The sequence below is a fragment of the Mesoplodon densirostris genome, chromosome 19 (genome assembly GCF_025265405.1).
Source record: "Mesoplodon densirostris isolate mMesDen1 chromosome 19, mMesDen1 primary haplotype, whole genome shotgun sequence".
NCBI classification, from domain to species: Eukaryota; Metazoa; Chordata; class Mammalia; order Artiodactyla; family Ziphiidae; genus Mesoplodon; species Mesoplodon densirostris.
This window is the reverse complement of record NC_082679.1, coordinates 11,325,117-11,350,220: the sequence shown is the minus strand read 5'-3', so window position 1 is coordinate 11,350,220 and position 25,104 is coordinate 11,325,117. Positions and strand designations below refer to the sequence as shown.

The window sequence follows — 25,104 nt, the reverse complement described above, 5'->3', positions numbered from 1 at the left end:
GGCTCTAGAGTGCAGGCTCAGTAGTTGTGGTGCACAGGCTTAGTTGCTCCGCAGCATGTAGGATCTTCCTGGACCAGGGCTCGAACCTGTGTCCCCTGCATTGGCAGGTGGATGCTTAACCACTGAGCCACCAAGGAAGTCCCCTTGTTTTTTATTATGTACCACTTACACACAAAATATCATTTGTTTTGCCTCTTTTTAAAGTTTTATGAATGGAATTATACTGTATGTATATATCTATATCTTTGTTTATCATATTTGTTAAATTCAGTCATTTTCACTGCTGTGCACTATCCCACTGTATAGGTACTCCACACCTAATTAAACATCCTACTTCTGATGGGCATGTTTCATTTCCAGATTTGTTACTGCAGTGATATTAGTGAAAGCAATGCTATTGATTTTTCTCATGTGTCAGTACTTCTAATGTTGTGCACGTCAAATTATAGTAAAAAGACAACTCTAAACAAGATGCAACCCATCTATTTCCATGAACAGCACACTGTATTACAGTAAACCGAGTTTATATTCAACCATCAAATGTGGTTCTCCCATTAATTCATTTTGTGATGGGTCATTAAGAATACCTTCAGGGGCTTCCCTGGTGGCACAGTGGTTGAGAGTCCACCTGCCGATGCAGGGGACACGGGTTCATGCCCCGGTCCAGGAAGATCCCACATGCCGCGGAGCAGCTAGGCCCGTGAGCCATGGCCGCTGAGCCTGCGCGTCCGGAGCCTGTGCTCCGCAACAGGAGAGGCGACAACAGTGAGAGGCCCGCGTACCACACACACAAAAAGAATACCTTCAAATCCAGTAGTTTCATCATTAACCCTCAAAATATCCAATGAAAGGTTTGAGCTGGGAAGAAATGGAAGATGCTGAACCTGCTGCACTGCCTTGAATTCCATTTGTAGTTTTAGTGGAGCAAATAGACCCTGGATGTTTCTCAGTGTGGAAAAGTTCATTTTATCTTGGTCGAGCTGGAATTTTTTGCCTGATAATTCAAGAGGATGACTGGGCAAAAGTTCATTTTTCACACAAGAAAAAACTTTTTGAAGACGATCGTGACTTTCAAAAGGTCCACTTGCTGGGGCTTTCCTGGTGGCGCAGTGGTTGAGAGTCCGCCTGCCGATGCAGGGGACACAGGTTCGTATCCCGGTCTGGGAGGGTCCCGCATGCCGCGGAGCGGCTGGGCCCGTGAGCCATGGCCGCTGGGCCTGCGCGTCTGGAGGCTGTGCTCCGCAACGGGAGAGGCCACAACAGTGAGAGGCCCACATACCACAAAAAAAAAAAAAAAAAAAAAAAAAAGGTCCACTTGCTGAAAGTTCAGTAAATGGGATACTGTCCTTTACCTGAGATCCAAGTCCTCTGACATTCATCTTCAACTAGCTCTGCAAACAGCCTCTCAGCATGTTACCCAATGCTATTGATTTTGACGACAGAGAAATTGTTTTAAGGATTTTTAGCTGTGATGAAGCCAATTAGGGTGAAGCAAAAGAGAGACTTTTGGAAAAAAGGTTAGAAAAGAAAATCCTTTTTTGGCACATATATACAGTGGAATATTACTCAGCCATAAAAAGAAACGAGATTGAGTTATTTGTAGTTAGGTGGATGGACCTAGAGTCTGTCATACAGAGTGAAGTAAGTCAAAAAGAGAAAAACAAATACCATATGCTAATGCACATATATGGAATCTAAAAAAGCAGTACTGATGAACCTAGTGGCAGGGCAGGGATAAAGACACAGACGTAGAGAATAGACTTGAGGACACAGTAGGGGGAAGGGGAAGCTGGGATGAAATGAGAGAGTAGCACTGACATATATACACTACCAAATGTAAAATGGATGGCTAGTGGGAAGCTGCTGCATAGCACAGGGAGATCAGCTCGGTGCTTTGTGACCACCTAGAGGGGTGGGATAAGGAGGATGGGAGGGAGGCTCGAGAGGGAGGGGATATGGGGATATATGTATCCTTATAGCTGATTCACTTTGTTGTACAACAGAAACTAACACAACATTGTAAAGTAATTATACTCCAATAAAGATATTAAAAAAATGCTCTTTTTTCAGGAACACTTGGGACTTTATTCTGAACTTGTAATAGGAAAGGAATTTTATCTTCTTCCCTAATACTATATCCATTAACTGTTCATCTATTTTTACCTACCATTTCAGATCAGTAAAAAAGTCTGTCAGAAGAAACTACAGATATTTTGGTTCAAAACTGCCAACTGCAACAGGCCCTGCCTAGAAAATGGAAACCTGGTTTTGTATATTTAGAATATTTTAAAACGCAATTATCACTCTTAAAAATAAAACAAGTAGTTTTCTGATTGACTATAATTATGTAGTCTCAAACAGGTTCCTTGCCTTGTCTGACCTAAGCTAGGATGTCTGATTACCTAATTCTGGGCTCTGCTCTAATCTATCTGCCTCTACCCGTGGGAAGTTATTTCTTTAATCCAGGGTTTTCAAAGTTATTTGCTCAAGTTCTCTTAACGTCATGAAGATTGGAAGCCTACCTCAGCCACTCCAAGACTGGCTGTTACTTTGATTTCTTCTTTCTTTTTCAAAGTTATGCTATTTGCAGTCTTTCCCAGAAAACATCTTTGATTCATCATGAAACATCCAAATCTTTTGGCAGATAAATTGCAAGTCTTTTTCTGCATATTAAATTTGATTCTCCACGAAGATGTAATAACACTATTCTATGTCATAGGTAACGAAACTGGTTTATTGTCACTCACTATCAAAACACACAGTCACAATTTCCAGGCACATATAGAGGTTGGTAGTCAGATAATCAAACTAACATGCAAAGCTAGATAACACTGTACTGTTTTTCAATCCCAGCTGGACAGTGTTCCACTTTCACAATTACCATGGTATGCACACAAAAGAAAAGCCTATCAGAAAAAACATCTTACAAATATTGTCACCTTCGGTTTCTGACATTAACAGAAATACACAAAGACACAGACCTCCTCAAGTCTCTCAGTCCTACAGAGACCTTCTCACAAGTCTCCAGGGTCACAATATCCATTCACGACCACTTATGTTGCTTTCCAACAGTAGCATATAACCTCTGATACAAACCGCCTTACACCTAAGGAAACAGATTCACATTTGCAGAAACTATCCCATGAAAATAAAAAAAGTCTACATAGGGTTCCAGACACCAAATCGGACCCACAAGCGCACCCAAAGCAAGATACATTCATCTTTTCGACTGCCAGACCCTGCTCCAGTCTCTCGTGCCCAGGTAAGCTCGTGACCCCGCTCAGGATCATTCTCACGGACTTTACCCAGGATGCCCTCGCTCACAGAGGGCAGTGCCCTGGTCACGCGCCCCCTCCCTCTCCCCCAACCCTGGACTCCAGAATGCGTTCCTCAGCCTTCGCTGAGATCCTCTTAATTCGCCCACAGCCATGCTAAAGACTACTGGGCCACTAGGCTCGACCAAGACTCGAACTACTCCTTCCAGCTAAGACCGGAGATTCGGGTGGGCTTTGGAAAAGGCGCCTCTGATAGGCGGAGCCGAGTTGCATGCTGGAAGCATTCTGAAGGTCCAGGTTCCCAGCTTCTGGGGCTTCGTCTGCCGCGGACTACATTTCCCAGAAGTCTCAGGGCACAGGACCTCTCGGGGCAGGGCGAGATTGCCTGCGGAGAGCGCCTGGAAGCGCCGGGCTCCGAGCTTCAGAGGATGTTCCGGCTCTTACTTCCCATGAGCCACTGGGCCCAAACTAACCTCCGTTTCTGGGTCCCTCTCCGGTGTCTTCGAGATTTTTGGACTTTGCGCGGTGAGTTGGTCGCGTCCGAGGAAGTGATCAGCGCCGGGTGAGGGTGGGAGGGCTCAGCGGACTTCGCCAGAGCCTTGTCGGAACCAGCAGTGCGTGTGGGGGTGACACTGGGAGGTGCTCGAGGTGAGAAGGCCCGGGCAGCGGACAGGGCGAGTCATGTCCGGAGCCTCAAGCCTGTGTGTGAACGAGAGGCTGAGAAGGATGGTGTGTGACAGACGGCGTGACAGGGCCGGGGTGTGTCTCCCTGACGGTGTGTGCGATTGGGAATGTGACGGGGTCGTGAAGTGCGTGACCTTGTTTGTAGGTGTAGTTTGCTTGGGAGGGATGCTCTAGGTTCCTTCTAGACTCTCTTAGGGGCTGCCAGAGTTAAGTGACCGCAAGAAAAGAATTCCAGGACCAAGCCCTAGAATGTACGTTTCCAGTAAGAAGGTACAGATCTAGTCTTGGGATGAAAATTTGACATCTGGACGTGTCCTCGTGACAGGCTCCTGGAAAGACATGATTGGGGACGTCCCACAGGTAGGATTCCTAGAAAAGTCACCTCCTTGGGGGACCAGCTACCTGTTTCAGCTCCACTACAAACAGACCTCTGTCCCCAAGAATTGCTGTCAACTCAACTCCAGTTTCCCTTTAAATTCCGTTTGTGTATGTGTGGATGAAGGCAGATGTGGCCCTGGAGGGTGTTTTGTTTTGTTTTGCTTTTAGTTAGGTTTGTCTGTGTTCCAAGAAATACTGGTGTCTCGTGATATCTCCCCACCCCCTCCTGCTGCCCCTAACGCCCACCGCCCCCCAACCCTAGTTGCTACTGGGTTTCTAAGAAGGACCCTGAGAAGGACAGAATTGTTGCATATTTAGAAATCAAGGTTCAGGTGAATTTGTGTTTCTTTTTTAATCATAGTTACTTTTGTTTTTAGATCATGATGCTATTTGCTTTCCTTGACCAGAAATATCTTGACTGTTTGTCAAGACACTTGACTAGTAGTGTCTATCTTGGGTCTTCCTTCTGGTGAATGACCCATCATGCTGGCGCCTCCCCCTTCCCAGAGGCCCCCTATTGTCCTTTTCCTCAGTCAGTAGCCATCCGTTCATATGGCAAATTGTTCAAATCCTCCAGTACATTTTCCCTTTCTAAGCAATTTTTTTTTTTTTTTTTTTGGCCCTACCGCGTGGCACGCAGGATCCTAGTTTGCCGTCTAGGGATGGAACCCGCCCCTCCCCCGTGCAGTGGAAGGGCGGAGTCTTAACTCTGGACCTCCAGGGAAGTCCCTAAGCATTCTGATGGTATAGAAGCACACCTCCTCCAGGAGGTGGGCTGGAGGTGGGATGTTAGGGCTTTATTTTAGACTATGATTACTTGAGGAGATTAGCATTTAGGTGGTATCGAATACAAATTAGTTTTTATCTGCTCCACAGTCATGGTTTTCAAAGCAAGGCAAGGTAGGAGGGGATTGGTTATTTCAGGTAGTAAATTACAATGTTGTGAGGCTTTCAGGGGTGGGAATGTGATTGAGCTTTGAGCATGGTGTTGCCGAGTCCAAGCTCAAACTACTTGCCCCAGGACAGGCCGATAAATCGAGAGATGAGTTGTTGGGGCAAGGAATAGCGACTTTATGCAGAAAGCCAGCAGACCGAGAAGACGGTGGGTTCATGTCCCAGAGAAGCATCTGGCCTGAATTAGAATTCAGGCTTCTTTTATACTGAAAGGTGAGGGAGTGAAGTCAAACATTTCCTGGTTCCTGTCAGCCTCTGGAGGGGATGTGTTAATTTTTTCCTCCCTGTAGGTAATCATAGGTGGATCTGGTCAGGATGTTTCCTGTGAGCTAAACAAAGGTATTTTAGCTTAATGCTCATTACCTGGGGGGTTTAGGCAGTGTTCCCAGAGATGGGCCATTATGTATAATTAAACTTATAGGCAACATCTCTTTAGTGATTAACTTGTAATAGAACATAAAGGTTCTTCCCTTTTACAGTAGTGGTTTGCAGTTTGTACCCACAAGGGCAGAGACCTTCAGATAGTTTTTAGGTAGAAATCTGTAGCATTGCTAAACATGAGTTATTTCAGGTCCAATTCTGTGTGGATTGTGAGAGGTAGTACTGTGCTGTGGTTAAGAGTAAGGCTCTGGATCTAGAGCATCTGGATCCAGCTCTACCTGTTACTTGCTGTGTGAGTGTAGATAAACGACTCAGGCTCTCTGTGCCATGTCTACAAAATTGGAACAAAGTAATACCTACCTAATGGAGTTATAATGATGTAAGTTGAGTTCATATGTGTAAAGCTCCATAGAACAGTGCCTGCCCCATGATACAGGCTTAGTAAATATTAAGATTTGCTGTTATGTGGTGATTCTGGATCATGCCACATCAACTTTTTATAGATCAAAATATGAAGAGAAATAAAATGATTGTGGTGGGTGCTTGCAAGTTTGAAAAAGTTACCAGGGGCTCAAATGGTCTAGAACAGGAAATCTTAACCTGAGGTCTTCTTATTCCATTTATAAGCATCCAGGTGATCACAGATCCCTTGAAATAGAGACAGAATTTTTGTACATATTTGTAAATTAATTTTCCAAGTGGGCAGAGTGTCTCTAATTTCATGAGATTACCGAGTACGCGTGACCCCAAAAAGATCTAGCTCCATTTGTCTGGAATAAAATTATAATAGCTTGGAAGGAGCTTTTACAAATTTAGCATCCAATGACATGGAAACAGTTAAGTAAATGCAGTATACCATTTGATGAAATAATATGCACCTAATAAACATTATGTTTATAAAGAATCAAAAGAAGGGAAAATGTAAATGATAAAGTATCAAGCAATAGTTATAGTTATGAACAAAAGTACTTAAGAATATTATGAGTTATATATGGATCCCATCCAATGAGAGAGAGTTTTGAGAGACATTTTTCAAGGATTGTATCCAAATGTTTTAAATTGACCATTCAGTGAAGAATTAGAGAGGTGTAGCCACACCTGTTAGGTATCTACTCTGTACCAAATATTGTTCTGTTTATATGCATATATTTCCTTGCTGTGACTTTGAAGGGGACTTACGTAATTTGTGTTCATTCACAGGAGAATCTTGACAGTGAAAGTGTCTCACTGTAGTGACGAGCTACAGCTACAAGATGTTGAAGAGCTGGTAGGTGTCATTTGTTTCAGACCCACCGATTTTCAGTGTTGGGCCTATTTATTCAGTTTTCCTAATGACTGAATTCCCTGTCACTCAGTTTTTTACATTTGGAAATATCTTTATTTTTCTGATTATGGAGTTAATGCAGGTTTGTTGCAATAAATTTAACAATCCAGGGAATGTATAGAGAAGGAAGTTAAAATTATATCCTGTAGAGTTAATCATCTCTAATATTTTGATGTATTTTTACTCAGTTGCTTAAGGCAGGACAGGATCACTTAAGCACACCTGATCTAAAGCTTCTTTTTCCTTCTGCAGCTCTGGCTTTTCTGGACTCTGTGCTTCACCAGTAGAGGAACCCTATGGAGCATTAATTAGTTCCTGCAATTCTAGAACCATGACTGACGTACGTTAGTATTTCTGTCTCCTTGAAGTGTTGTAATTTTTAGGTCATGTGAATCTTTTCCTGAATTAACCCTAAAGCTTTCTACTTAACAGAACCCCATCCCTGAACCTGCTTCTCGGTTCCTTCTGTTCCAGTAAAGGATGATGCCAAATAGCCCAGCATCCTCCCTCTGTGCCTTTTCCAATCAATGCCATCATATTCATTGAGCACATTACTCAACATCTTCCTGCGGTTCAGTCTTCCATCAAGAGCAGTGAAGGAATGGAGTCCTTGAAGGGAAATATTTGAGTGTCTGTCAGAGAATAATGTAAAGAAATATAGAGAACAATCAGCTCGCTTTTATTTGTATACAAGGAAAACCAACAGTAGATTGAGTTCATCTTTCAAAGGCACAAAGAGGATTCATAGAAGAAGGAAAGAGGAGAGAATGAAAGACTGCAGACATTTGGAAAGCAACAGTTTCCCTTTTGCAAGCTAAGATGCTGATTAGTTCATGTCCTATCTAGAAAAAAATGGCTGAAGTTCCCCCAATTGTTTTTCTTTTTCAGGCTAAGATACAGCTAGCAAAGAAGTCAGTCAGGATACTCTGCCCTTAGCCAGCTGGATGGCCACCCACGAGAACAGTTTCAGTAGTCTGTGTATTATCTGGAAGAGCTTTGGTGTTTAACTAGGACATATCCATGGCAGGCTGTCTTGGGTCTTGCCTTTTGTTATCACTTCCATCTTTGTTCAGCCAGGGCTGCCCCATTTCCCTTATCAGAATTTCTCATCCCAAGACAGGTCTGCGGTGTGATGAGTTAGTGATGAGGGTCCCTTTGGATCACACAGGAAAACATGGAACTTCTTCACAGACTTGAGTTTTCCAGAAAGACAAGATGGAATTTGGGATTTCGTCATCTTAGCCTCAGTTTGTATGAGATCACATGCTTTGCAATCTTTTAGGATTAGAGCAGGGAGTGAGTGGTTCTTTCCAGGGACTCCCTTATCAGTAAACACCAGTGTCAAAGTTTGTTTAGTTATTGACCAGGATGTGACATCTGTGTTGTGTCTGATATCCTCTATCAATATCCTCCAACTCAGGAACAAGGAATGTGTTAAGCAACAGGTGGTTGATGTTACTATCTAAAAAGATAATCCAGATTCTTAAGATAATCCAGATTCTTAAGTACTGGCTGATAATAGACTCCTGGAATTAAGAAAATCTTGGAAGTTTTGTTCAGCCTAAATGTATAATAGTTATTAATCTCATATATCCATATGATGAACTGAATTGCAGTGAATAGAAACATTTTACATATTCGATTCATCATAATAAGAAAAAATGCTGATGATCTAATCTCACAACATGGTTCACTTGAGGCTTAATGATAATCCTTAATTGAAATCATTTTTCTAAAACGAGATTTTGTAGGACATTTGGAAAAAAGTTTTCATGTTTTTTTGGTATTTCTTAAAGGGAAAAGATGGTGTAGCAGTTCACATTTATAAAGAATTTATGAGACTTCCCTGGTGACGCACTGGTTAAGAACCTGCCTGCCAATGCAGGGGACATGGGTTCGAGCCCTGGTCCAGGAAGATCCCACGTGCCGCGAAGCAACTAAGACTGTGCGCCACAACTACTGAGCCTGCACTCTAGAGCCCGTGAGCCACAACTGCTGAAGCCCGCACGCCTAGAGCCCATGCTTCGCAACAGGAGAAGTCACCGCAATGAGAAGCCCATGCACCACAATGAAGAGTAGCCCCCGCTCGCCGCAACTAGAGAAAGCCCACGCAGCAACGAAGATGCAGCCATAAATAAATAAATAAATAGATAAATAAAATAAATAAATAAGAATTTGTGAAGCAGGCACTTAGCAGGTTGTTTGTATGTATACACACCCGTAAACGCCCCCATCCCCTTCCCCCAACACTATTTTTATTTAATAGAAGAGAAACATTATTTTATGCATTATCAGACAGGTCTGGATAGCTGAGTTACCTCACAGTATCCAGGAAGTTCTTTCTGCTGTAATAGGTTTCTTCTAGAACATGTAGACACTCTGCTTTAGTCACACTAATTTCTTTACTTTTCCCTACCCATACGTCTCACAGGCTTCCAGCCGACTTGATTGTTATATTTTCCCCTTCTTATAGTTTATGCTTCATACTCCTCTTTTTTCCTCTTGGAAATAGTTTCTAAATTTCTTTAATTTCACAAGTAATGTGTGGGTTTTTGGTTTTAGGGCTTGGTGACATTCAGGGATGTGGCCATCGACTTCTCTCAGGAGGAGTGGGAATTCCTGGACCCTGCTCAGAGGGACTTGTACGTGGATGTGATGTTGGAGAACTATAGCAACTTGGTCTCACTGGGTAAGTTCATCTGCCTGACATAGTTTAGAATCTCCTCTCTGGAACATCAGCTTTCTGCACTAGGCATTACAGGGCTGTCTTTGAAGAAACCAGGTGAATTTCTCCTCCGTGTTCTCAAATGAATGTTTTGGTATTTGTTGGCTTAGAAATGGGTTCATTGAGCACCTCGATCGTCCCATCCCTCAGTGAGCTTCAACCTTCCTCTGGCCCTTCCTGTAATGGCCTCTCTTCTTTAATGTCCATGGAGCTGGATTTGCATTATGGGGTGTTTATTTCATAACCACTGTCAAAGAAACCAGATTTCATACTGTGTTTAGCTTCAACATTTCTATAGATGCTCTGTGTCTTTGCTACTCAAAGTGTGGTTTTTTTTTTTTTTATAAATTTATTTATTTTCTATTTACTTATTTTTTGGCTGCTTTGGGTCTTCATTGCTGCACGTGGGCTTCCTCTAGCTGCGGCCAGAGAGGGTTACTCTTCATTGTGGTGCAGGGGCTTCTCATTGCGGTGGCTTCTCTTGTTGTGGAGCAGGGGCTCTAGGCACGTGGGCTTCAGTAGTTGTGGCACAGGGGCTCAGTAGTTGTGGCTCGCAGGCTCTAGAGCACAGGCTCAGTAGTTGTGGCGCATGGGCTTAGTCGCTCTGCAGCATGTGGGATCTTCCTGGACCACGGATCGAACCCATGTCCCCTGCGTTGGCAGGCAGATTCTTAGCCACTGCGCCACCAGGGAAGTCCCGGAAGTGTGGTTCTTTTGTATTAGGAACCATAGAAAGGCCAGAGCAGAGTTAGTGAAGGAGAGGGTACCAAGAAGTGAGTCAGGGAGACAGGCAGGGCCCAGGTGACAGGCAGCATTGTTGGTTTTGGGGAAGAATGTGGATTGTTCTCTTAGTGGTTAGAAGCCATGATTTGCTTTATGTGGGGTTATAATTTTTTTATTGTTAAGTATTACACAAATACTTATCATCAGCTTCTTCCGGGGCTTGTTAGAGGAACTTTTTTTTTAAATTTATTTATTTATTTATTTATTTTTGGCTGCATTGGGTCTTCGTTGCTGTGCATGGGCTTTCTCTAGTTGCGTCAAGAGGGGGCTACTCTTTGTTGCGGTGCGTGGGCTTCTCCTTGCAGTGGCTTCTCTTGTTGTGGAGCACGGGCTCTAGGCGTGTGGGTTTCAGTAGTTGTGGCATGCGGACTCGGTAGTTGTGGCTTGCGGGCTCTAGAGCACAGGCTCAGTAGTTGTGGCGCATGGGCTTAGTTGCTCTGCAGCATGTGGGATCTTCCTGGACCAGAGATCGAACCCATGCCCCTGCACTGGCAGGCGGATTCTTTTTTTTTTTTCATATCTTTATTGGAGTATGATTGCCTTACAATGTTGCATTAGTTTCTGTTGTACAACAAAGTGAATCAGCTATAAGTATACATATCCCCTCCCTCTTGAGCCTCCCTCCCATCCTCCCTGTCCCACCCCTCTAGGTCATCACAAAGCATGGAGCTGATCTCCCTGTGCTATGCAGCAGCTTCCCACTAGCCATCCATTTTACATTTGGTAGTGTATATATGTCAGTGCTCCTCTATCACTTCGTCCCAGCCCCCAGCCCCCTATTCCCACCCTGGACCCGTGTCCTCAAGTCTGTTCTCTAAGTCTGCGTCTTTATTCGGCAGGTGGATTCTTAACCACCGCACCAGCAGGGAAGTCCCCGGGGCTTGTTAGAAATGCAGCTCGTTGAGTCCTACCCCAGAGCTGCAGAACAGAATCTACATTTACACAAGATCCCCAGGTGATTTTTATGCATACTAAAGAATTGCTGCCCTTTGTTATATTCTGACCCATGTATGGGGAGTACAGCTAGAAATAGGATCCTGACATACTCTGGCTTTCAAAAGAGCCTCTCCACTTTATGTAGCAGTGGATTGAATGAACAGAAATTCATACTAAGTGAATATGTTCCTTTACTTCCAACATATTTGAAGTTGAAAGTTACAGTCTGTGAACTTTGCACTTTACAAAGTTAAATCCTACACTAAGTTAAATCCTAGAAATGTCTCACAAAACTTGTTTCCACTTAAGCAAAATAACAACAGTAATAATAATAATGCTAATAGTTAACATTGTGCTTACTATAAACCAGGCCCTGTTCTAAGCAGAGCAAATACATGAACTTATTTAACTTTTACAGCATCCCCATGAGGTAGGTACTATTTTTAACCCATTTTATAGATGAGATTACTGAGGCACATACAGTTTAAGTGCCTTCCCAAGGTCACAGAGCTGGTGGGGATGCAGTGGCAACAACTGAACCTAGGAAGTCTGGCTCCAGAATCTGTGTTCTTAACCACTGTGTTCTGTTTGCTCTAAAGAGATAGAACCTGAATGAGTCTAAAACAAGATCATTTTCCTACTTATATGATCTCATGTTCTTCATTCCCACCATCCTTCTCTTCTCTGAAGTCTTCATCAATACTATTTTTACCTTTACTTTATTGCAAATTTAACCAAATGTTTTGCCCTTATAATTAAAAACAACAACAACAACAGAACCCTTACACCATTTGGCATTACTTTTCTTGCAAGCAGACACTCCATTTCTAAGCCAGATATGATGACATTATTGGAGCAAGGAGAAGAGCCCTGGGTAGTTGAGGGGTGGATGGGGTACAAGAAGTCGGATCCCAGGAAGGCAAAGGCAGGAGGGAACCATCAGTGCAGGAACAACCTCACAGGTCGTGGAGGAGGAGAAGGGGGAACAGCTGGGATGGTGTTTGGAAACTCCTTATGAAGGACCAAGGCCTGGGAGGAGATAAGAGATCTCAGTTTGAGCTACAAAAGGAACTTCATCTTCATCTCATTTCCCAGGCTCCTTGTTTTTCTTCTTATTATTCCCTCCCATTTCAGTGAGGAAAATGTTCTTTGTTGTTCCCAATGGAACCATTTTACTTACATGTTGTATGCAGCTGCTTTCCAGCTCTTTTGCATTTGTGTGTGTATGTGAATGAATGTACATATTCATTCATAAATTAGTCAAACATTTGGAGTGCCTGCTCCTAGCCAGGCATTGTACTGGGCACTATTAATACAATCAGGAACAAGATTGATAACTTGCTCATTCTCATGCACTTTATGTGGTTGAGGAGAAACATAAAATAAGTAAACAAGTAGATAAATAGTATCATGTAATGAAACATGTTGTTCAGAAGAGGCAAACAGCATAAGAGAATAGAAAATGATGAGAATTGATAGGGCCAATTCAGATAAGATGGTCAGGGAAAGCTTTCTTGAACAGAGACATGAAGCCTGGGATCAAGTTATATGAATACCTGGGGGAAGAATATATCAATCACAGTGGACAGCAAAGGCCCTAAGGTTGGTAAGGAACTTTATTGGAGGAACTCTAAGAAGGCCAGGGTAGAGTTAGTAAAGGAGCATGTACTAAGAATTTGGGTCACGGAGATAAGCAAGGGCTAGACAGTATACAGTTTTGGGGTTTTTGTCTTAAGAATATATATATTTTTAGATTATATTCCATTATAGGTTATTACAAGATATTGAATATTGTTCCTTATGCTGTACAGTAAATCCTTATTGTTTATTCTATGTATAGTAGTTTGTATCTGTTAATCCTATATTCCTAATTTATCCCCCCCCCCCAACTTTCCCCTTTGGTAACCATAAGTTTGTTTTCTATGTCTGTGAGTCTGCTTCTGTTTTGCATATAGATGCATTTGTACTATTTCTTAGATTCCACATATAAGTGATATCATATAATATTTGTCTTCCTCTGACTTACTTGACTTAGTATGATACTCTCTAGGTCCATCCATGTTGCTGCAAATGGCAATATTTCTTTCTTTTTTATGGCTGAGTAATATTCCATTGTGTATATATACCATATCTTTTAAAACGAATTGTCTATTGATGGGCACTTGGGTTGTTTCCATGCCTTGGCTATTGTAAATAGTGCCACTATAAACATTGGGGTGCATGTATCTTTCTGAATTGGAGTTTTCATCTTTTTGGAATATATGCCCAGGAATGGGATTGCTGGATCATATGGTAGCTCTATTCTTAGTTTTTTAAGAAACCTCCATACTGTTTTCCATAGTGAGTGCACCAATTTATATTCCTACCAACACTGTATGAGGGTTCCCTTTTCTCCACACCGTCTCCAGCATTTATTATTTGTAGACTTTTTGATGGTGGCCATTTTGACCGGTGTGAGGTGATACCTCATTGCAGTTTTTTGATTTGCATTTCTCTAGTACTTACTGATGTTGACCATCCTTTCAAGTGCCTGTTGGCCATCTGTATGTCTTCTTTGGAAAAATGTCTGTTTAGGTATTCTGCCTATTTTTTGATTGGGTTGTTTGTTTTTTTGATACTGATCTGTATGAGCTGTTTGTTAATTTTGGAAATTAACCCCTGTTGGTCGCATCATTTGCAAATATTTTCTCCCACTCTGTATGTTGTCTTTTCATTTTGTTGATGATTTCTTTTGTTATGCAAAAGCTTTTAAGTTTGATTAGGTCCCATTTGTTTATTTTTGCTTTTATTTCTCTTGCCTTGGGAGACTGGTCTAAGAAAATATTTCTACGATTTATGTCCAAGAATGTTTTGCCTGTTTCTCTTCTAGGAGTTTTATGGTGTCATGTCTTAATATTTACGTCTTTAAACCATTTTGTATATGGTGTGAGGGAGTGTTCTGATTTCATTGATTTACATGTAGCTGTTCAGCTTTCCCAACACCACTTGTTGAAGAGACTGTCTTTTTTTCATTGTATGTCTTGTCTCCTTTGTTGTAGATTAATTGACCATAGATGTATGGGTTTATTTCTGGGCTCTCTATTCTGTTGCATTGATCAATATGTCTGTTTTTGTGCTAATACCATGCTGTTTTGATTATTGTAGCTTTGTAATATTGTCTGAAGTCTGGAAGAGTTATGCCTCCAGCTTTTTTTCCTCTCAGGCTTACTTTTTCAATTCTGGGTCTTTTGTGGTTCTGTATAAATTTTAGGATTATTTGTTCTAGTTCTGTGAAAAATGAGACAAACAACAATGAAAACACAACTTACAAATGAATGGGATGCACCAAAGCAGTTCTAAGAAGTTCACAGTGATACAGGCCTTCCTCAAGATATAAGAAAAATTTCAAATAAACAACCTAACCCACCACCTAAAAGAATTACAAAAAGAAGAACAAACAAAACCCAAAGTCAGCAGGAGAAAGGACACAATAAAGATCAGAGAGGAAATAAATAAAAAAGAGATCAAAACAACAATAGAAAAGGTCAATAAAACCAGGAGCTGGTTTTTTGAAAAGATAAACAAAATCGACAAACCTCTAGCCAGGCTCACCAAGAAGAAAAGAGATACAACCCAAATAAATGAAATAAGAAATGAAAGAGGAGAAATAACAACCAATACCATGAAAATACAAAAAATAATAAGGGAATACTACGAACAGTTATATGCTGACAAATTGGACAACCTAGAAGAAATGGACAAATTTCTAGAAACATACAGCCTGCCAAAACTGAATCAAGAAGAAACAGATATAAAGCAATTATACTCCAATAAAGATGTAAAAAAAAAAAAAAGAAGAAGAAACAGATAATTTGAAGAGACTGATCACTAGAAATGAAATAGGATCTGTAATTTTAAAAAACTCCATGCAGGGCTTCCCTGGTGGCGCAGTGGTTGAGAGTCTGCCTGCCGATGCAGGGGACACGGGTTCGTGCCCCGGTCCGGGAAGATCCCACATGCCACGGAGCGGCTGGGCCCGTGACCCATGGCCGCTGAGCCTGCGCGTCTGGAGCCTGTGCTCCACAATGGGAGAGGCCACAACAGTGAGAGGCCCGCATACCACAAAAAAAAAACTCCATGCAAACAAAAATTCCAGGACTGGATGGCTTCTCTGGGAGATTATACCAAACATACAAAGAAGAACTTCTACCTATCCTTCTCAAACTACTCCAAAAGATTGAAGAGGGAACGCTTCCAAATTCATTCTATAAAGCCATCATCACCCTGATACCAAAACCAGACAAAGACACTACAAAAAAAGAAGATTACAGGCCAATATCATTGATGAATATAGATGCAAAAATTCTCAACAAAATATTAGCAAACCGAATCCAACAATACATAAAAAGAATCATACTCCATGGTCAGTTGGATTCGTTCCAGGGTCACAAGCCTGGTTCAACATATGCAAATCAATCACTGTGATACATACACCACATTAACAAAAGAAAAGAGAAAAACTCCATGATCATCTCAATAGACACAGAAAAAGCATTTCATAAAATTCAACATCCATTCGTGATAAAAACTCTCACTAAAGTGGGTATAGAGGGAACATATCTTAACATAATAAAAGCCATTTACAACAGACCCACAGCCAACGTATCAATAGTATTCAGTGGTGAAAAGCTGAAAGCCTTCTCACTAACTTCAGGAACAAGACAAGGATGCCCACTCCCACCACTTCTATTCAACAAAGTATTGGAGGTCCTAGCCACAGAATTCAGACAAGAAAAAGAAATAAAAGGTATCCAAATTGGCAGGGAAGAGGTAAAATAGTCACTATTTGCAAATGACATGATACTCCATATAAAGAATCATAAAGACTTCACACAAAAACTATCAGAACTAAAAAATAAATTCAGCAAGGTAGCAGGATGCAAGATTAGTGTACAGAAATCTGTTGCGTTTCTTTGTACTAACAGTGAAATACCAGAAAGTAAAAAAAAAAAAAAAAAAAAAATTCCATTTAAAATCATGTCCAAAAAAAAGTACCTAGGAATAACTTAACCAAGGAGGTGAAAGACCTATATGCTGAAAACTATAAAACATTGATAAAGGAAATTAAAAATGATTCAAAGAAATGGAAAGATATCCCATGCTCTTGGATTATAAGAATTAATATTGTTAACATGACCATACTACCCAAAGCAATCTACAGATTTAATGCATTCCCTATCAAAATACCCATTTCTTGTTACTTCTGAAGATTCCAGGCCTGTTATTTTTATTTATTTATTTATTTATTTATTTATTTGCAGTACGTGGGCCTTGCACTGCTGTGGCCTCTCCTGTTGCGGAGCACAGGCTCCGGACACGCAGGCTCAGCAACTATGGCTCACAGGCCCAGCTGCTCTGCAGCATGTGGGATCTTCCCGGACTGGGGCACAAACCCATGTCCCCTGCATCGGCAGGCGGACTCTCAACCACTGCGCCACCAGGGAAGCCCCCAGCCCTGTTATTTTGTACAGTGTTCTTCAGTTTGGGTTTGTCTGCTCTTTCCGCATGATTAGATTTGGATTATGCATCTTTGGCAGGAGTATCACAGAACTGATGGTGTGTTCTCCTTGCATTCTGTCAGGTGGAGCAAATGATTTGTCATTACCGATGATGTTTACTTTGAGCAGGTGATTATGGTAGTGTCCACCGGCCTCCTCCCTGTAAAGTTAATCTTTTTTCCTTTAATGAGCCTTTTGTGAGGAGGAACTTTGAAACTATTAAGTATTGTATTACGCTTCAAACTTTCAACTTATTCATATGTTGGATTTCTAGTCAGTGGGTTGTAATCTGTTCTTCCCATTATTTATTTTGAAGCTGGTCCTGGATTTGACCAGTGGGAATTCTCTCAACAGTGGTTTCTGTGTCCTTTGGCATGTCTCCATCACACTTAGAGCACCTCCTTATTTTCTTCCCAACATCATGTTCCAGGCTCATCTTGCACTTTCCCTGCTCCAGCCCTCAAGTCAGCCATTTCTTCAAGGTGCCCTGGTTCCTTTTAGTTGAGAATGCTATTTAGAAGCCAGAATCTGGGTACTAGATTTGCTCATTGCTGCTGGGGGATGGCTGTCCCTAGGCCCTCTCAGTGGACAGAGTAGGGAATATGTTTATATGCATACATATGTATACATGCACACATGTTTACATCTATAGATTGAAACCATGAGTTCATACAGATATCTCCATTTCAACACTACAGGTTTCATTTCAGCTTATTCACTTTCCATATTTCTAACTCCCTTTTCTGACAGTGAAAAACCTGGGTTCCATTATCCTTAATGTATTTATTGTCAAGCCTTGAACAACATGGGTTTGAACTATGCAGGTCCACTTATATGCAGATTATTTTTCAATAAATATACAGTTGACCCTTCATTTCCATGTGTTCTGCATCTGTGGAAAAGGAGGGTCGATTATGGGACTTAGCATCCTCAGGTATGGGTTCTGAGGTGGGTTCTGGAACCAATCCCCCAAGGATCCCAAGGGACAACTATACTTATTTGATCAAACTCTCTATGTGTAACCAGTCTTCTATTATCACCACCACCACCACCACCTTGATTATGTGATTGCCTGTCTCATCCCACTTGGGCTGTGACAACCCATGCCAGGTCACTCACACACAGACACTTGTCCTTACCCTGCTTGCATTCTGACTCCTGACGTAGGACAACCCTTTTATACTGAAACCCTCCTCATGCTGGTTGACCTTTAGTACCCCGCTCTGGGGCTTCATTTTGTTAAATCTTGACCTGTGAGGATGCATTTTTAGAATATTCTGTGTGATGAAATGGGAAGTCTCCATTAAGCTCTTTTGCCGTATACTAAGGTGCAGTGGTTGCCTTGAGGGAAACCACCTGTGCCGATGTTTGAATTGTGAGTTAAACTAGCTGCTTTTTTCATGGAACACAGTTTTGTTTTTGTTTTTTGTTTTTGTTTTTCCCTTGGAAGAATGAGGCAAACTATGGTTCTTTAGTCTTGGGTATTTGGAAAACATTTTCTTGTAAATGAGCCTGTCACTTTAAGAACAACTAAAAGTATTTGTTGCCAATGATAAAATTCAAACTTTTAAGTAAAAATTAGAATTGTGTGAAGCTTATATCTATTATTTTGAGCTTTACAGCTTCCCAATAAATAAAAAAATTTCTGGTGAGGTGATATTATTAATGTGATTTTTTGAAATCATGTAATGAAATATGTCAACATTTCAAAGATCTGCATAACTCAGTGAACCACTGTTTTTCAGATAACCAGTACATAGTACAAAATTATGCATGGATAAAAAATCATCCAAAGTGCAATGGATTTTAATGTAACATAGTATGAAAAGTTCACCAGTATGGTTGCATATTCCACATTGGAACTAATCTTTTAAGAAACCACCGCGTCTCAATTTTTACTGTAGTATCAAAGAATAACACCCACAATTACCTGAACAGGTTCATAGACTATTCTGCCATTTTACAATTACACATCTGTGGGAGGCTGAATTTTCTTCATATCCTTCAACCAAAATAGCATTGCTACAAATTGAATGCAAAAGCAGATGTGAGAATCCAGTTGTCTTCTGTTAAACCAGATATTTTCAGAAGATTAAAACTATAATTCATTAATTTTTTTGTTTGGGAAAATTTAATTATTTAATGTTATTTGTTAACATTTAATGATTTATTGTCACTTTAAAATGAATTAATCTTTAAATTTCTATTTTAATTTCTAATATGGTAAATATCAAAAGATATAACCCACATAAACAAAACCTCTTTTGGGTCCTCAGTGCTTTTTTTTTTAAACATCTAAAAAGAAGTTAAACCTGTATTCATTTACTAATACTGTTAAGCATTACACAGAAACATTGAAGTCCAAGTAACTATAATACAAGCCCAATTCAAATTTATTGAACTGTTTGTTGATGCTAAGTTGTACAAAACTGTACTCCTTTTAGTTGACATTTGGTCATCTCAAAGTAGTTGTACTATTAGGTTAGTCAATTTAAATACTGTGGCTTCCTTTTGGATATACACACAGTCTTTACACCCAAATGTAAATGTATACAAAGCAATAAGACATTGTTAATTAAAATAGCAATAATGCAGTTTAATTCATGGTTAAAATTACTTCCCACAATCACATCCACAGTACTCATCCACCATTAAATAGCTCAACCAAAATATTATACAATCACCAATAGGCAAAAATACTAGATTTGTATATTTTGTATTTCAAATATACTTATGCATGTGCAAGCAAGGGATTTACCAATATTTAAGAGTATAAGAAATACTGAGACCAAAAAACTTGACCAAACCATACCCTGCTGCTCCAGGGTATGGTTCTTACTTTCAGTATATGGTCTTTGAGAGGCTTCAAATAAATGCTTGGGGATGTTCACTGAGGTCTTCCCATTCAGGTTGGGTTGGCACTCCAGTGTACAACCTCTAGAATCTCTGAGAGTACCCCAGTCACATCGTGGGGAGGCACCTTGTGGATGCATAATGACATTCAGTTACAGATCCAAGGGAGAATCCCTGTATAGATTCCTGGAACTTCTTTGCATGACTTCTTTCTCTGATAAATCTTGAACCACAAATTCCAGTCACCTTAGCAGCCCTGAACTCAGATCCTAATATCCTTTGCCCAGTGACTTGACTAGTGGAAGGGCACATTTTGGTTTAAGAGATCATTTACACAGGAAGATGAGGGACTTGTTAAAGTGATCTTTGTGGAATCCTCCAGTAAACTGTCATATCAGAACATTAATATCACAAGAACTGAAAAATCAAAGCTGAGTTTGTTGTTGGACAGGGGAGAGGCTTGTGCTTAGGAATTCAGTAAGTCTCCTGATTGAGTTCACTTATGGATATTCTTTTCAATTTGTCTTTATTTCTACTATGAAGGGCTTTTTTTCTGGTAAAGGCAATAAAATGTGTGGTTTTCTTGTTTTCTTTCAGACTTGGAGTCAACATATGAGACCAAAAATACATTTGCAAAAAAGGACATTTTTGAAATAAATTTTCCCCAACAGGAGATAAAGGAAAGAAGTAAAACCCCTGGCTTTGAGGCATTCCTTTTCAAAAATAATTGGAAGTGTAAGAGAAGATTTGAGGGCCTCCAGGGACAACAAGAGGGATACTTCAGTCAAATGATAATCAGCTATGAAAAAGTGCCCACTTACAGAAAACGTAAATCTCTTACTGCACATCAAAAAATTCATAATCAAGAGAAACCCTACGTTTGTAAGGAATGTGGGAAGGCTTGTAGTCATGGCTCAAAACTTGTTCAACATGAGAGAATTCATATGGCTGAAAAACATTTTGAATGTAAAGAATGTGGGAAAGACTTTTTAAGTGCCTATCAACTCACTGTGCATCAGAGATTTCATACTGGTGAGAAACCTTATGAATGTAAGGAATGTGGGAAGACCTTTTGTTGGGGATCAAGCCTTGTTAAACATGAGAGAATTCACACTGGCGAGAAGCCCTATGAATGTAAAGAATGTGGGAAGGCCTTCAGTCGTGGCTATCACCTTACTCAACATCAGAAAATTCATATTGGTGTGAAATCTTATGAATGTAAAGAATGTGGAAAGGCCTTTTTTTGGGGCTCAAGCCTTGCTAAACATGAGATAATTCATACAGGTGAGAAACCTTATAAATGTAAAGAATGTGGGAAGGCCTTCAGTCGTGGCTATCAACTTACTCAGCATCATAAAATCCACACTGGGAAGAAACCTTATGTATGTAAAATATGTGGAAAGGCTTTTTGTTGGGGCTATCAACTTACTCGACATCAGTTATTTCATACTGGCAAGAAACCCTATGAATGTAAAGAATGTGGGAAGACTTTTAATTGTGGCTCAAGTCTGGTTCAACATGAGAGAATCCATACTGGTGAGAAACCCTATGAATGTAAAGAATGTGGAAAGGCCTTTAGTCGTGGCTATCACCTTACTCAACATCAGAAAATCCATACTGGTGAGAAACCCTTTGAATGTAAAGAATGTGGGAAGGCCTTTAGTTGGGGTTCAAGCCTTGTTAAACATGAGAGAATCCATACTGGTGAGAAATCCTATGAATGTAAAGAATGTGGAAAAGCCTTTGGTAGTGGCTATCAACTTACTCGACATCAGATATTTCATACTGGCAAGAAACCCTATGAATGTAAGGAATGTGGGAAGACTTTTAATTGTGGCTCAAGTCTGGTTCAACATGAGAGAATCCATACTGGTGAGAAACCCTATGAATGTAAAGAATGTGGAAAGGCCTTTAGTCGTGGCTATCACCTTACTCAACATCAGAAAATCCATACTGGTGAGAAACCTTTTAAATGTAAGGAATGTGGGAAGGCCTTTAGTTGGGGTTCAAGCCTTGTTAAACATGAGAGGGTTCATACTGGTGAGAAATCCTATGACTGTAAAGACTGTGGGAAGGCCTTTGGTAGTGGCTGTCAACTTCGTGTTCATCAGAGATTTCATACTGGCAAGAAACCTTATCAGTGTAAGGAATTTGGAAAGACATTTACTTGTGGCTCAAGCCATGTTCAACATGAAAGAACTAATAATAATGATAAACCCTACAAATATAAAGAATGTGGGGAAGCCTTTATATGGACAGCTTACTCAAATAAGACAGTTGATGCTTGTGAAACTTTATGATTGAAGAGATGTGAAAGAACATGTTTTTGTATGTGTACAGACAACTTACTTAACAGGAGGAGAAGTCTTACTCTTGAGAAACGTTATGAATGTAGGGAATGTGCAAAAGCCTCACCTGTGTATGGACAATTCACTTGATACCAGAAAATTCATACTAGTGAGAAATATTTTGAAAATGAGGAATATGAAAAGGCCTTTTGACTTCTGTATGATCTTATTGAACATCTGTACTGATGTGAAGCCATTTAAATGTAGGGAATGTGTAAAGATCTATATTTAATTCATGGTACAAAGTCTCATAAACATTGGAAAAATTATGCTCATTACTCTTTAAGGGAAGGATCTAAATTTAATTTGGTTCTTGCCCTGCATATCAGAGAATTCATACTGCTGTGAAATCCTGTGAATTTAAGGAATGTGGGAAGACTTGTAGACATGGTAAACATCTTAGAATACATCAGGGAATTAATGCAAATGAGAAATCCTTTGAATTAGAATTGTAGGAAGGATTTTAGACAAGTGCTACTCAAACTATTGGCCAGAGACTTTTTGTCAGTCCACAGAATTGTTACCTGTCAAACATGAGATAAATGCAGAAAGTGAGAGTAAGTGTCTGGAAACTTTTATAGCAATTTGATATTGCCATAACATTATATTTTACAAAAGTATCAGTCGATGAATGATTGGAAATTAAAAACAAAAAGTTTGTCCTTTCATAGATAATTTGAGAGACAGCATTCACACTTTTTAAAACATGATACAGGTCACAATGTGAATTAGAACAAGAAATCTGTCCCTTGTTACCTCCCTGATTAAAGTAGCAGAATATTCATTCCATGGGAAGGTTTGGCTAATGGGGGAATCACAATTTCCTTCTGCCCATAAGAGCATAGAGAATTTATACCAGATATGTTAATTTAGTGAATGTATAGAAGCTTTCCAACACTATTCAATCTTTGTTAAACTTCAGCAAACTCTTCCTAGAGAATAACCCTGTTAATATCACAAATGTAGGAAACACCTTATCCATGGCAGAAACCATACTTATTTTTTTTATTTTTTCGGTACACAGGCCTCTCACTGTCGTGGCCCCCCGTCGCGGAGCACAGGCTCCGGACGCGCAGGCTCAGCGGCCGTGGCTCACGGGCCTAGCCGCTCCGCGGCATGTGGGATCTTCCTGGACTGGGGCACGAACCCGTGTCCCCTGCATCGGCAGGCGGACTCAACCACTGTGCCACGAGGGAAGCCCAACCATACTTATTTTTATCACCATTCTACCTCCTTATTACTCATGGGATGTTGGGCAAACTGCTTATGCCCTCTGGGTATCATGTTTAAAATGCTGGTGATGGTAGCTCTGTAATAGTGCTGTTGTAGAGATTGGATGGATGTAGTATGGGTCAAATCATTGGAAGAGTAGTATGTAGCCTGTGCTCAATACATACTATTCTTATTATTATCATCATAAATATTACTACTGGTGAGGTCTTAGGAGAGGAATGCCCGTTTTGTATAATGAATTTAGAAAAGTACCCATAACCACTCATCCATTTGAATTTCAGATAGTGCATTCTGGATAAAAGATCTAGTAAAATGTAAAGAATTTGAGAGGATTTTTATTAATAATTTATCCCTTAAGCTGCATCAAAAATTAAGACTAAAAAGAAACATTTTGGATTTAGTAAGTGTTAAGATGTTGGGATTATACCTGGAGAAGAATCAGAGAGAAATGTGAAGCAATTTGCTGTAATGAATCCCAAGAGACAAGTGGTAAGTAAAATTCTCCACTCACTTTTCAAGGTATATTAGAAATTAAAGAGAACAAAAAGAAAACTGTCCATTTTGGAATTCTTTACCAAAAGTTTATTATGATCATTTTTTAGACATTCAGAAAAATTTAAAGGACAATATAATGAACATCCATCTACTCTCTATACGGAATCAAGAATTCTAAACATCTGGCCATTTTTGCTTTTTGAATATATATTCACGCATGGCATTTGGTTGTCATGTCTCTAGATTTTAGTCTTGAACAGACTTTTTGAAGATTTCAGGAAAGCTGTTTTATAGAATGCCATACATTCTAGATTTTGTTCTCTCATAGTGAAATTTAATTTGTGTCTCTATCCTTCATATCTCTCATAAAATCAAGTTAGAGGATTAAACATTTTCCACCAGAAAAATTCATAGGAGGTGACATGTACTTTTTATTGAAAGACATCATAAGCAATTAATATCCATTTTCCCCACTATCACCAGTGCTATGTTTGATCATTAAGATGGTGATCGCTGGACTTCCCTAGTGGCGCAGTGGTTAAGAATCTGCTTGCCAATGCAGGGGACATGGGTTCAATCCCTGGTCCAGGAAGATCCCACATGCCACAAAGCAACTAAGCCCATGCGCCACAACTACTGAGCCTGCGCTCTAGAGCCCGTGCTTTGCAACAAGAGAAGCCACCGCAATGAGAAGCCTGCACACTGCAATGAAGAGTAGCCCTTGTTCACTGCAACTAAAGAAAGCCCGCGCAAAGCAACAAAGACCCAACGCAGCCAAAAATAAAATAAATAATAATTTTTAAAAAAGATGGTGACTGCTAGAGTTCTCCATTATAAAGATCCATTATACATCTAGTAGGATTAGTGAACCTTGGTCAGCTACTTTTGGGAATGTATAATCATATGTATGTATAAGTTCTGAATCAAAGAGCAAATTGAAACAATTAGAGATTTTGCAGAAAACAATGATAATGAAATGATTGTATATTGGAGCTTGTAGGATGTCCCTGAAGCTCTACTCAGTGGAAAAGTAATACCACTGTTAATATGTCTTGGAGGAACCAAGATGCATCTGGCCCAGATGGAGGGCCAGAACTATACCTTGTTTCCCCCAGTATCTACATGATTCCTGTCACACTGAACTAAGAAGCCAGAAAAAAAACAAATCCTAAACCAAAATACAGAAGCAATCAATATA

General features: G+C 40.3%; 2 protein-coding genes across 2 annotated transcripts; one reads left to right on the top strand and one right to left on the bottom strand.

Annotated features, from left to right (window-relative positions):
- Positions 1-507: 507 nt before the first annotated feature.
- On the bottom strand, positions 508-1,388 carry LOC132480732 (proteasome maturation protein-like). Its single transcript, XM_060085117.1, has 3 exons — positions 1,316-1,388; positions 803-1,087; positions 508-587 (listed from the first exon to the last, which is right to left on the bottom strand). Exons 1-3 carry the CDS (start codon positions 1,377-1,379, stop codon positions 508-510), a joined length of 429 nt encoding a protein of 142 aa, XP_059941100.1. The 5' UTR covers positions 1,380-1,388.
- Positions 1,389-3,673: 2,285 nt separating this feature from the next.
- ZNF283 (zinc finger protein 283) lies at positions 3,674-23,992 on the top strand. The gene is made up of 5 exons (XM_060083983.1): positions 3,674-3,800; positions 6,873-6,939; positions 7,249-7,336; positions 9,559-9,685; positions 20,428-23,992. Exons 2-5 carry the CDS (start codon positions 6,926-6,928, stop codon positions 22,128-22,130), a joined length of 1,932 nt encoding a protein of 643 aa, XP_059939966.1. The 5' UTR covers positions 3,674-3,800; positions 6,873-6,925; the 3' UTR covers positions 22,131-23,992.
- Positions 23,993-25,104: the final 1,112 nt, after the last annotated feature.

Excerpts from the sequence above, each read along its gene's own strand:
- LOC132480732 (XM_060085117.1), bottom strand. The coding sequence starts at position 1,379 with ATGAATGTCAGAGGACTTGGATCTCAGGTAAAGGACAGTATCCCATTT. Across the intron at positions 1,088-1,315 it reads ATTTACTGAACTTTCAGCAA|CAAGTGGACCTTTTGAAAGT; the intron begins GTGGACCTTTTT and ends GGAAAGCCCCAG. Across the intron at positions 588-802 it reads TGAAACTACTGGATTTGAAG|GTATTCTTAATGACCCATCA; the intron begins GTATTCTTTTTG and ends AAGCCCCTGAAG.
- ZNF283 (XM_060083983.1), top strand. Across the intron at positions 7,337-9,558 it reads ATTCTAGAACCATGACTGAC|GGCTTGGTGACATTCAGGGA; the intron begins GTACGTTAGTAT and ends TTTTGGTTTTAG. Across the intron at positions 9,686-20,427 it reads TAGCAACTTGGTCTCACTGG|ACTTGGAGTCAACATATGAG; the intron begins GTAAGTTCATCT and ends GTTTTCTTTCAG.